Here is a 13,332-nt window from a genome sequence, read left to right on the forward strand (position 1 = left end):
TCATCAAAGGTGCCTCTTCCTCATCTGAAGCTTCAACCGGCGCAGCAGCCTCATCTTTTTCTGATTTAGGTAAAATTTCTTGGCTTCTTGACTCTGGTGCATCTTTTCATATGACCCCAAATAATCAAAGTCTATCCAAATGTGTTAAAAATAAAACAAGTGTGTCAAAGGTCTTTACTGCTGATGGGACTTCTCTTGAAATAGAAGGAATAGGAAATTTTGAAAAAATTTATAAAACAAAAATTTTTTTTATTCCAGAAATTAGACATGTTCCCAAATTAAATTTAAATCTTTTATCTGTATCTCAAATTTCTGATTATGGGTGTAATATTTCTTTTTCTTCTCATGGTTGTTGGGTACAGGATCGCCAGTCAGGCAAGCTGATTGAGGAAGGCCATAGAGAAGGAGGACTCTATTACATGGATTTTTTGGAAATGCCGAAGAAAGCTTTTTGTTATAATATTCAAAAAATAGAGTTGGAACTGTGGCATAAGAGACTTGGTCACCCACATATAGCCAAAATCCAACATTTTCCAAATCTAGGAAAATTTTGTAACTCTGAATCATTTGATTGTAAAGATTGTATTCTCGGCAAAATGAAAAGATTACCATTTCAGAACAGAACCTTTTTCTCTTCAAGACCACTTGAATTAATACACTCGGATGTTTGGGGTCCTGCACCAGTAATTTCTAAAGGAGGATTTGTTTACTATGTTATTTTTGTCGATGATTTCTCCCGACATACGTGGATGTACTTTCTCAAACATAAGTCTGAAGTATTTTCATACTTTCAAACTTTTCATAATATGGTTAAAAACAAATTTCAAAATGATATTACTATTTTTCGCACAGATTCAGGGGGAGAGTTTTTATCCACAGATTTTCAAAATTATCTTAAATTGCATGGCATCACACATCAAAGATCTTGTCCTTATACACCTCAACAAAATGGACTGGCAGAACGAAAACATCGCCATATTATAGAAACCACTAGAACTTTATTAATAGCAAATCAAGTCCCTAAAGACTTTTGGGCAGAAGCTGCCTTAACTGCCACCTATCTCATTAATAGGATGCCATCTTCTTCGTTACAAAATATCACTCCCATTGAAAAACTAATGAACATTTCTCCAGACTACTCTAGATTAAGAATATTTGGGTGCAAATGTTTCATATTTACTGACAAAAATGATAAACTTTCCCCTCGTGCGATTCCCTGTGCCTTTTTAGGATATGCTGAAAACCAAAAAGGTTATAGATGTTTTGACTTCAAAAATAATAAACTATATGTGTCTAGAAATGTTTCCTTTCTTGAAAAGGAGAGCTTCTTTGATTTTAGAAAATTAAAAGACGTCACTGAGTACTCTTTTTTGCTAGATCTAACATCAACATCTGATGAATATGACCTTGATTGTAACTTTGATGATGATCAAAGAATTATTGATCTTAATGTTGAAAATGAAGAAGTTCATAGAGATACTAGTATTCAATATTCCAGGCGACAAGAGTCTAATACTCCATGTGCACTTGAGAAATATTCTAACATTCCAACTAGACAATCATCCCGAATCTCGAGGCCTCCAGAAAAGTTTGTATCATATGAGTCTTTCTCACCCACATATAGGGCAGTTATTGCATTAATTCACTCATATGAAGAACCATCCACATATTTTCAAGCAAAAAATGATATCAAATGGATAGAAGCCATGAAAGCTGAATTAGATGCACTTGAAAAGGCTTCTACATGGAATATTCAAGATCTTCCTCCAGGGAAGAAAACTATAGGATGTCGATGGGTTTATAAAATTAAAACCAAGAGTGATGGTACTCTTGAAAGATATAAAGCCCGTTTAGTAGCCAAAGGTTATGCCCAAGAATATGGGATTGATTATGAAGAAACCTTTGCTCCGGTGGCTCGTATGACTACTGTCCGAACCTTAATTGCCTTAGCTTCTATCAAAAAATGGTTTATTTTTCAAATGGATGTCAAAAATGCTTTTTTAAATGGAAAGCTAATTGAAGAAGTATATATGGAACCCCCTCCTGGTCTAAGTATTCCTAAGGGTAAAGTCCTTCGCTTAGAAAAAGCTCTTTATGGACTTAAACAAGCACCAAAAGCTTGGTATGATAGGTTTAGTCGTGTTATGATTGATATTGGTTTTCAATTCTGTTTAACTGACACTGCTTTGTTTATTAAGAATTCTGATGCAGGGATCATTGTGCTTCTTCTCTATGTGGATGATATGATCATCACCGGAAGCGATAAACAGGGAGTTAAAACAATCAAAACACTTCTTAAATCTCATTTTGAAATGACTGATTTGGGCTTGTTGAGATATTTTTTAGGCATTGAAGTTGCTTATTCTCCTAGAAGATATTTATTATCTCAGACTAAATTTGCTTTTGATATTGTTTTCAGGTCTGGTATTACTGATGATAAGAAAGTTGACACTCCAGAAGTTGTTAATGTTAAAATGAAGATTGATGATGGAGAACTTCTTGCAGACCCTACTCCTTACAGACAGCTTGTCGGGGCACTTTCCTATCTATCCATTACCAGACCAGATATAGCACATGTTGTTCATACAGCAAGTCAATTTCAACATGCTCCTACTTCTGTTCATATGGGAGCAGTCATGCGTATTATCAGATACATCAAGTCCTCTCTTTCACGAGGACTTTTCTTATCTTCCTCCTCTTCTCTTGATTTAATTGCATATACTGATGCTGATTGGGGAGGTGATCCCAATAACAGACACTCAACCACTGGCTTTTGTGTCTTTTTAGGGGAATCATTAATCTCGTGGAGGTGTAAAAAGCAGCAGAAGGTATCTCTCTCATCCACCGAAGCTGAATACAGAGCCATGGCAACCACGACCATGGAAGTAGTTTGGCTCCGACGACTGCTTGCTGACATGGGAGTTGAAGCAACAAAGGCTTCACAAATGTGTTGTGACAACAAAAGTGCGATCTACATTGCCAGTAACAGAACATTCCACGAACGCACCAAACACATCGAAATGGATTGTCACTACGTCAGAGAGGAATATCTACACGGGATAATTGATCTGCCATATGTCACTTCAGAATATCAGTTAGCAGACTTCTTTACAAAGCCTCTCGCTGCTCCCCGATTTCACTTTCTCTTAGACAAACTTTCGCTCATTGTACCGTAAGTTTGAGGGGGAGTGTTAAAATGTAAAACTGTACATATATGTATATATAATAATATTATATTATTATATATATAAATACATTTTTAATTTCTTTCTTTTCTGTATTTTTTTTTCCTTTATTTTTATTTTTTTGTCTTTATGTCATCTAGTTCAGTTTGAACTAGAATGACTGTTGCTAGTCAAGTCCTGTCCAGACTTGACTAGCAATAGAGCTGTTGGACTGACACAGTCCAACAGCTCTTAATAGAGCTGTTGGACTGACACATTCCAACAGCTCTAAATAGAGCTGTTGGACTGTGCCCAACAGCTCTATTGAGTCCTCTTTCAGCTGTGTATATAAAGGGGTGCAGCCCCTCTTGTATTTAACCCCAATGCTTCTTAAGCAATTGGTTTTTCATATCAATAAAGAATACATTTTTATTTTTATTTTGTTTCCAGTTATACCCTTTTTAAGGGTTATGCTTTAGTGTCATTCTTGACACTTGCTCTTGTTAATCAAAGCACGTGTTTCGAAGATCCCCATTTCATTTCAGTTAGAACTCACCTAGATGAAGAACAGGCTCTGATACCATGTTAGATATCCCTGTTGAATACTTGCAAGAAAACATGAGAAGAGGAAGAAGACAGAAGTTGAAACAAGCAGCAGCAGTTCACGTTAATTTTTTTGTGTATTGTTGTTGTCTATTCACTTAATTTTATGTTCCAGGTTAGGATTTGGTATTTTACCAAAATACCCTTAATAATACTACAGACTTTCTTACAGCTACCTTATTTTGAGAGACAAAGCAATGAGTACGAGAACAAGAGAAAATTTATTTGTCATCATTGTCACGAATCGAGATATATAAAACCCTTGTGTCCTAAGTTGAGGAAGAAGAAGGAAAAGAAGGTGGTTTTGGTTGGTCCACCTTAAGAGACCAAGGACGTGAGCAATCCCTAAGATACATCCATTGAAAGCATGTCCCTATCTTAATTGGTGGAGGTGCTCCAACCTCTTCTTAAAGGAACATCCTCTTCAACCGGAGTCGTGGTTTCATCATATTCCAACCCTGGTATGTCTCCTTGGCTTCTTGACTCCGGTGCTTCATTTCATATAACCCTAAATCTTGATATCTTATCTGAATGTCATACTAATTCAAACTAATTCAAACATGTCTAATGTTTTTATCACTTATGGTGCATCTCTTGAAATCAAAGGAATAGAATATTTTGAAAAGAATCTTGAAAATTTCAAAAATGTCAATTCCAAAAATTAGATATATTCCTAAATTAAATTTAAATCTCTTATCTGTTTCTCAAATCTCAAACTATGGATGTAATGTTTTTTTCTCATCGAATGGTTGTTGGGGGAATGATCGTCAGTCAGGGAAGTTGATTAGGGAAGGCCATGGAGAATAAGGCCTATACTACATGGACTTTTGGAAATTCTCAAGAATAATTTTTATTATAAAATTCAAAAATTATATTTGGATTTGTGGCACAAAAGATTAGGACATCCAAGCGTATCCAAAACCTCATATTTTTTAAGTTTGAAAAAATTTTGTAATATTGAAAATTTTGCTTGCAGTGATTTTATTCTTGGAAAAATAAAGAAATTCCCCTTTCATGAAAGAACTTTTGTCACTTCTAGACCACTTGAATTAGTTCATTCAGATATTTGGGGTCCAACACCAATTGTATCAAATGGTAGATATATATACTATGCGATATTTGTGGATCATTTTACTAGTCATACTTGGATTTACTTCCTTAATCATAAATCCAAAATCTTTTTACATTTTCAAATTTTTCATAACATGGATAAAGTAGATTTAACAACAAGATTTCTATCTTTCGCAAGGATTTAGGGGGAAAACTTTTACCTAAAGAATTCAAATATTATCTTTAACTTACATGGCATCACACATCAAAGATCATGTTCATACACAACTGAACAAAATGGTTTGACTGAGAGAAAACATAGACATTGTTGAAACTACTAGAACCCTACTTATTTCAAGTCATGTACCTAAAGTTTTTTTGGTCGAAGACGCTTTAACCATTATATATCTTATAAATAAAATACCATCTTCATCATTACAAAATATCTCTCCCATCAAAAAACTCTTTAAGCTTATTCCTGATTATTACATATTAAAAGTTATTGGATGCAAGTGTTTTGTTTTGACCAACAAAAATGACAAGTTTTCCTCCTAGAGCTATCCCTTGTGCTTTCTTTGAATATGCAGACAACCAAAAGGGATATAGATGTTATGACCCTAAAAATGAAAAATTATATGTTTCAAGAAATGTGTTATTTCTAGAAAATGAAAATTTCTTTGATTCTAAAAAACCTAAGTAACTGTGTATTTTTTCTTGCATGACTTTCTTTTAAAGCATGATGTTGATGATTGTGATTATGAGATTGGCGATGATACTAATGATGATGTTGATGAATCAAGAGATGTGAGAGATGAAATACCTAGTGAAGAGCAACCCAACAATGATAAAACTTATTTGCAATATGCTAGATGCGGGGATCAAAGACCTCCATATGCACTTGAAAAATATTCAAAGAATTTTTTTTTGAAAGGCAAACTGGGGTTAGGCGGACCCCTACCAGAACAACAACCGCCCCATGTGGTAGAGGGATTTGACCTTGGGCCTTCAGCTTGACACATGGGATACCACCTCGGTGGTAAAATATTCAAAGAATGAAAGTGAAGATAATGTACAAATTACGCGATCATCTAGAATATTGAAACCCCTAGAAAAATTTGTCATATGAGTCTTTTTCATCTAAGTACAAAGTATGTCTTGCCCTTATTCATTCCTATATAGAATCCACATGCCAGTTATGGGCTAAACAAATACACAAAAGTGTGAATAACCATCTTTTGTCTATATATAACCTTGCTTTGATACCATGTTAAGATAAATGTATCCTTGGTATGTCTACATATACATATGTATATATACACGTATGTATGTGTATATGTAGACATACAAAGGATACATTTATCTTAACAAGTAGAATTAGAAGCCTTAGAAAAAACCAAAACTTAGAAACTTCAAAATGTTCCTCAAGGAAAGAAACAGTAATAAAGTAAAGACTAAGAATGACAAAACCCTTGAAAGATACAAAGGTAGGTTAGTAGCCAAAGGATATTCTCAAGGATATGGCATAGATTATGAAGAAATTTTGTTCATGTTGCTAGGATGACTATTGTTAAAACTCTTATTGCAGTTGCTTCGATTAGGAACTAGCTCATATACCAAATGAATGCTAAGAATGTCTTTCTTAATGGAGGATTTAATTGAAAAAGTATACATTAATAGGGAATTTAATTGAAAAAGTGTACACAGAAGCACCTCTTGATATGAGTATTCCTGAAGGTAAAGCCCTTCACTTGTGTAAGGCCTTTTATGGTTTAAAGCAAGCCCCAAAAGCATGGTATGACAGGTTTAGTACAATTATACTTATTATTGATTATAAATCATATTTAACTGACACAGCTTTGTTTGTCAAAGAATCTAATGCAAAAATTGTTATATTACTTTTATATGTGGATGACATGATCATCATTGGAGGAGATAAACAAGGAGTTGAAAACATTAAAATAATTCTTAAGAATAATTTTGAAATTATTGATTTATGTTTTTTAAGATATTCTTAGGAATAGAAGTTGCTTATTCGCCTAAAGGTTATTTGTTATCTCAATCTGAGTTTGTGTCTACTATTATTTTCAGGTTGGGGATCACTGATGATAAGAGGGTGGATACTCCTAAAATTACAAATATCAAAATGAGGATTGATGATGAAGATCCCCTTAAAGATCCTACAGCTTATCGACAGTTGATAGGAGCCCTCTCCTATCTATCCATCACCAGGCCTAACATTGCTTATGTTATACATACAGCTAGTCAATTTCAACATCCTCCTGCATCAATTCATATTGAAGTTGTTTTGAGGATTAGTAGATATATTAAATATTCTATTTTAGGTCTTTATTAGATCTAATTGCTTATACTGATGCTAATTGGAGAAGCAATCCGAATAACAAACATTTAACCACAGGTTTTTGTGTTTTTCTAGGTGAATCATTGATCTCGTGAAGATGTAAGAAGCAACAAAAGGTCTCTTGAGTACCGGGTCATGGCAACCACCACTATAAAAATTGTCAGGCTAAAAAGACTATTGGCAAACATGGGAGTTTGTATGACAACAGCTTAAAAAATGTGTTGTGATAACAAAAGCGCCATCTACATTGCCAACAACCATACTTTCATGAGAGAAAGAAGCACATTGAGATGAATTGTCACTGAGCGATAGAAGAATTTCTTCAAAAGAACATTGAGCTACACTAGGTCACATCAGAATATCAGTTGGCAAATTTATTCACCAAGCCTCTCTCATCTCCTAGATTTCATTTCGTTCTTAGCAAACTTTCGGTTATCGTACCATAGGTTTGAGGGGGAGTGTAAAGATGTACATATGTACATAGGTTTCATATATATATATATATATATGCATATATTTTTCTGTATTTATTTTTTTATTTTTTATTGTTTTTTGGCCAGTCCTATCTAGCCATTAGGACTAGTCTAATGGCTAGATTTGTAGCCGTTAAACTAGTCTAACGGCTAGTAGGAGGGCCTCTTTGTGTATATATTGCAGACTCTATCCCCCTTGTATGTTATGCATTCTTTGTGCATTTCAGCCAATAATAAAAATATTATTTTTTATTTTGTGACTGCCCTTTTGGTGTGTTTTTATTGTGCCCTTAGTGGCCCTTGTGATTGTGCCTTTAGTGGCCCTTGTGTTTGTGCCCTTAGTGGCTGATTTGGTGGATATTTATGCTTGTTGGACTCGTGTTGTTGGTGCTCTCGAGCCTTCACTTGTGGGTGTTCGCTTCATTAAATACTAGATGTGCAAGAGCAGCAATACAATCATGACATACAACTACATACCATGAAGTACCAATGCTCTTGCAAAATTAATGCCCAAAATGAACATCAAGAAAAGCAACCACGAGTACAAAGGTTACCTGTTTATGATGATTGAATGAAGTCCATTCTTGTGAAGTCTCCCATGAACATACGCAAGTTCCTCCAAATTTGCAACTAACAAAGTTGGATGCTTACAAGCATCACAAGTTTTTCCACAAAGTGACATAGGTACCTATTTTAGGATGATCTAAAGATTTATGGTGTATATGTGAAAAAGAAAAACTGTTAATGTAAAAGTGAGATGACCTCCTAAGTCAACCAATTCACGATACCTTTTCTCCAAAACTTTCCAGAATTTTTTTCCTACGGCACTCAGAACCTTCACAATATCTAACCATCTATCAAAATGCAAATTAACATATGATTCAGTTTGTAAGGAGATTAAGATTCTGAATAATTCCATGTGCAAAAGGTGACCTGAGCAAAATCTTGAAGGGCTTTTTCTGACTGTCCATCTTGAGAATCCAACTTATTTGCCTTTGTGGTTGTGTTTTTGAGAATGAATTCCTGGAAAAGAAAAGTCTATTCAGATTTCCTGAAAAACAGTGCTAACAACCTTAACCATTAATTATAAGTTGTCAAGGGAGCAACCATTCTTCGTCTGTCATCCAATCCATAGTACAACAAACTTCTTGCAGGCAACTGATCTCGTCCAGCCCTTCCAGACTCTTGATAGAAGGCTTCCATTGACTTTGGAATATTAAAGTGACAAACGATCCGAACATCCTTTCTATCAATACCCTGCCATTTGACCATGAGATTTTCATCGTACATATTTTATACATAACATATCATCCAAACAGGAAGCAATATGTAACATACCATCCTTGAATAGCAGCAAATCACAGTGCAATATCAATGGATGCCAGCAAAAATTCAGATGACAGCGTTAAGCAATCCATGGGACAAAAGAAAAGGCCAAAGTTAGTTGTTCTTATATAAACCATAACATGGAAAATAAGTAATGTGATTGCACTGAAACATGGTTCTTCAATAATATATCATAATCTAAAAGCAATTGCTTTGTGATCCCATGATTCACTTGTAGCCTATGTAACACAGACTCTTCTAACATGGCACTGCACCCGTGTGCGGGTGTGACACTTGGACATGGCTTCCTTTGTATCAGGTGAAGGCAAACACACTGAGGTTCATTTCTGTCCAAAAGTAGATTCAGTTAACCCTAACCAAGTCCAGTTTTATCTATATTATATACATAAATACATAAATGCACACATACACGTAGTGTTAACTTAAAACTGTTAAAAATTATATATATACCCGCAACGCACCCAAGCTTTTTTAAAGTGCCGCATCTGCACCCGCACCTACGTGACATAGCTTGTAGCTCTCAATTTTTTTATCGGCATAACATTGGAACTAGACCATAGAGTGCACAAGGCAATCCTGTGGTATCAATTTATGTATTGTTTAATAACATGCACACTTCAAACTCCTTCATGGTTGCTAATGTTTGAATGTCAGTTTTATTTCCTTGATAGGGAAATTCATAATGTTCTTGAGCCATTGTGAGGAAGATGTTGGTCCCCCACAGCTCCTCTCCACATGGTCGCAGACTCCTATTGATTTTCTTCACCTATAGAGGCTGATAGACATGCAGATCAGTTGTCTAAAAAATTTTAATTTTTTAATAATTATTTATACCATCTTATTTAGTATGGCATGTGCTTAACAGGATGATTACCTTTTGACAAGAGTTGTACTTTAATTCAACTATATGAGTATTTTCTGCTTACTGCATGCATATTACTAAAGCCGTAAATGATTGGTATAACAAATATTAATAATTAAATAATGACATAATTTGGAGTCATCATTTTTTTCTCTTTGTCATCCATGAAATGAGTTACACTGAAACAATTAGATAATAAGGTTTGGACTTTGGACTAATGAGAAAAAGGCCCCAAAAACAAAAAGAAGCATCTAATAGTTATGATTACCCAAAAGCCACAGTCGCTACTACAACTTGTATTTTGGAAGAGATCCAATCCTCTAGAACACGACTACGGACCTTATCATTCAACCCCGCATGGTAAGCTACAGAATGAGATGAAGGAAATTAGTTTATGCTTGTAAAAGACCAATAAGATATAAAGACATGGTAGAGGAATATTATGCTTACCACCACAATGAATGCCATCTTTCAAAAGATAAGCAGATAAAGCATCACAAGTATTGCGTTCAAGACAATATATGATTGAGCAAACATCTCCACTACTCTTCAGAAGATTTGACAAGTCAAGATAGACATCATTCAGAAGGTCTTTATAACGAACTGCACTCATAAGCAGCATATCATGGTACCAATCTTCCATGAAGAATGTAACTTTAGTCATGTCAGCCCGCTAGTCAAGCAATGAAGCAGACTGCAAACCCACATAATGCAACACAAAACTCTAAAAACATCAACTCATTAAGATCATCAATACATTACCTTCATAAAATATATTAGCCCGATTAAATGATGATTGAAGAATTAAAGGATAGTGCAAGCACAGTGATTCTACGATATCCTTCTGAACTCTGTAGCATAAGATCATACAAGAAGATTCAGCACACTTGTATTCACCATAATCAAGACAACCATGGAGAGAGAAGTTCAGAATCCAAACAAGATCAAATTAGAACTTAAACAAGAAAATGGAGCTAAAATATGAAAAATATTTTTTATGCAATCAAAATAGCATGTGTTTTTCTTCTTTACGAACATTTCAAAAAGAATGGTCAATATAAATTGAGACTTTATGCCAATTTGAAGAAAGAGTGATTTTCAAATAATTTTACCACTCAAAACCTTTTCACGGTTAAGCAATTAACCCTGTTTGTCTACCACTACAGCTTAATCTTGTGCTCTATGGTGCTAAATTACCATATCATCCCCAGAGCAATATGTATACTACTTTTATTGTCCCCAACGCACCAATAACATATTTTTCATGTTTTAGTTTCATTTGATGTTTTGCATTGCCTATCCTGCACTGGAAAAATCACACTGATCACTGCAGAAAACTTCTTAACGATATGTAAAAGCTTCTTTCATAAAACGCCATTTTCTATCTCAAAATTATCTTCAGTATTAAAAGTTTAAAGCATATTGTACTTCTGTTACAATCTAGACAAGGTTACATACTGAGGAGCAGCTGTAGCTGTCAATGCCAATATTGGGACACCTGGTAGATGCTTCCTTAAAGATGAGAGTTTTCGATATGATGGCCTGATGGAGAACAATCCAAGTCATATGCAGACGAAAGTTCCATAAGGCATTGCAAAGAACATTTCAAGAGGAAAGGAGGTGGAGTAATTGTTGCATTCTTATTCATGAATGGCAATAGTGAGAAACACACACACACCTAAAGTCATGACCCCATGATGAAATACAGTGTGCCTGCAGTATAAGGAAAAAGGGAAGCAATAGATAAGCTTCAGATAGAATATAAAAAAACATTTAGCAAGAAAAAGATTCAGATTAAAAGAGAAAATCTGAACTTCGTCTATGGCGATTAGTTGCAAGAGGCCTCTGGAATGAAGTTTCTGTAACTTTGACATAAATCCAGTTGTAGCAACCAATTCTGGTGTTACATACAATAGCCTCAGAGATGGGATTCCAGCATCAAGGTCTTCATATATCTGCCAAGAGAAGGAAGCCAATAATATGAAATTATAGAAAAGACATAAGTAAAAAAGCATCAAAGTGATGTGTTGATTAAACATGAACAACAATGCTGTCCTAGATGAAACAATGTCCGTGGGTGCTCTCACTTGAACAGGTACCATGTACAATCTATACACATCCAAAATAGTATGCTCCTTCTATTTGCTTTTCATATAATTCCAAAATAATGAGCTCACTTATCCATGTTCTACTTTATCAAAATTGGATTAGTTCATCATTAGTTTACACTGACACCTCAACAATCATAATCAGATGTATGACTTAATGACAAAAAGCAATGCACACCTTCTCTCTTATATGTGGCTTCTGAGTTGAAGACAGAAATTCTGCTGAAATTCTTTTTTCCTTTAGCATTGCCACTTGGTTTTCCTATTCAAAAAATTAAACTGAGGAAGAACCCATGGCAACCTTGAAAGAAAGCAGACCATACAAGTGAAAGGTAACTACTTACCATTAATGCTTGAAGAAATATTCCAAGGCACAACAGCAGTAGTCAGAAACTTTGGATAAAGAGACATATTGAAGTGCACCAAAACTTTTCTATGATAGAAGAAACAAACACAAAACAATATGCACCTATCAGAGGACATACAACCAACACAATGCATTCCTTTGTTAATGCAGGAATCTGATAACATAGTGACTTTCCTCCTCCGGTCGGCATGAGGCAAAAACAATCTTTTCCTGAAATAAGAACAAACAAGACTAGTTATGAGTGAACGAACTGATATTATATTGACATCAACAGCATTGAACATAAATCCGATCAAATCATAGGTTTATATAATGGATATACATTGTAGACCAGCTTAGTTGAGACACCAAAAGCATTTAAAATAGAAGGTGCCCTTAAAAAAGGATAAGAAAAGAAAAGAACTTCAACCAAAATGCTAAAGATAAGCTATTATGACTAGCAACAAACAACAGTAATAATAATAAAACCTGACAAAACAGCTTGAATGGCTTCTAATTGCTTTCCTCTGAAGCCTGAATAGCCAAAATGTTTTTGCAAAAGCTTCTCCAGACCTTCCTTTCCATTGATCTTCTTGTCCATACCAGTAGTATTTCCCACTGGCAGAGATGATTTCATCGTTGACGATCCCAAGTTCCCAACAAATGATCCTGGAAAAAAAAACATAGTTCAACTTTTTCCTTTCAACAATAATCTGTCAACAAAGTACTGAACTGCAATATCTCTGTGAAAAACTTAAGGTCCATTTGGTTTGAGGATTGTGAGGTAGCTTTAGGGTTCTCAGAATCCTAGAGTTCAGTATGATTCTAGATTTTTGGAATCCCCTATTTGGTGCATAGTTTGTTACATCCTGAACACATCTTAAGGGTGTGTTTGCATCGTGGGACACAAGCTGCCTGCTTTGTCAAGGGCACAAAAGTCAGAATGCTCTGATAAGGAAACCGATAAGGTAGTTGAAACTGATAAGGCAATTCATGAGATACCAATCAAGAAGAGATCTT

General features: G+C 34.9%; 1 protein-coding gene across 1 annotated transcript in view; it reads right to left on the bottom strand.

Moving 5' to 3' along the window:
* RECQL3 (DEAD/DEAH box RNA helicase family protein) overlaps positions 1-12,949 on the bottom strand; it is a 29,103-nt gene extending 16,154 nt beyond the window's left edge. The window contains exons 1-15 of the mRNA XM_090013884.1: positions 12,802-12,949; positions 12,436-12,543; positions 12,311-12,318; positions 12,145-12,228; positions 11,673-11,813; positions 11,537-11,571; positions 11,317-11,400; positions 10,621-10,709; positions 10,309-10,461; positions 10,127-10,223; positions 8,988-8,991; positions 8,757-8,906; positions 8,583-8,672; positions 8,438-8,503; positions 8,204-8,337 (exon numbers count right to left, since the gene is read on the bottom strand). Coding sequence (XP_089870010.1) covers positions 8,204-8,337; positions 8,438-8,503; positions 8,583-8,672; positions 8,757-8,906; positions 8,988-8,991; positions 10,127-10,223; positions 10,309-10,461; positions 10,621-10,709; positions 11,317-11,400; positions 11,537-11,571; positions 11,673-11,813; positions 12,145-12,228; positions 12,311-12,318; positions 12,436-12,543; positions 12,802-12,949 — 1,391 coding nt within the window. The remainder of the gene's footprint in view (positions 1-8,203; positions 8,338-8,437; positions 8,504-8,582; positions 8,673-8,756; positions 8,907-8,987; positions 8,992-10,126; positions 10,224-10,308; positions 10,462-10,620; positions 10,710-11,316; positions 11,401-11,536; positions 11,572-11,672; positions 11,814-12,144; positions 12,229-12,310; positions 12,319-12,435; positions 12,544-12,801) is intronic.
* Positions 12,950-13,332: the final 383 nt, after the last annotated feature.

This window comes from Nuphar pumila, chromosome 7 (genome assembly GCF_984573655.1).
Source record: "Nuphar pumila chromosome 7, dmNupPumi1.hap1.1, whole genome shotgun sequence".
NCBI lineage: Eukaryota > Viridiplantae > Streptophyta > Magnoliopsida > Nymphaeales > Nymphaeaceae > Nuphar > Nuphar pumila.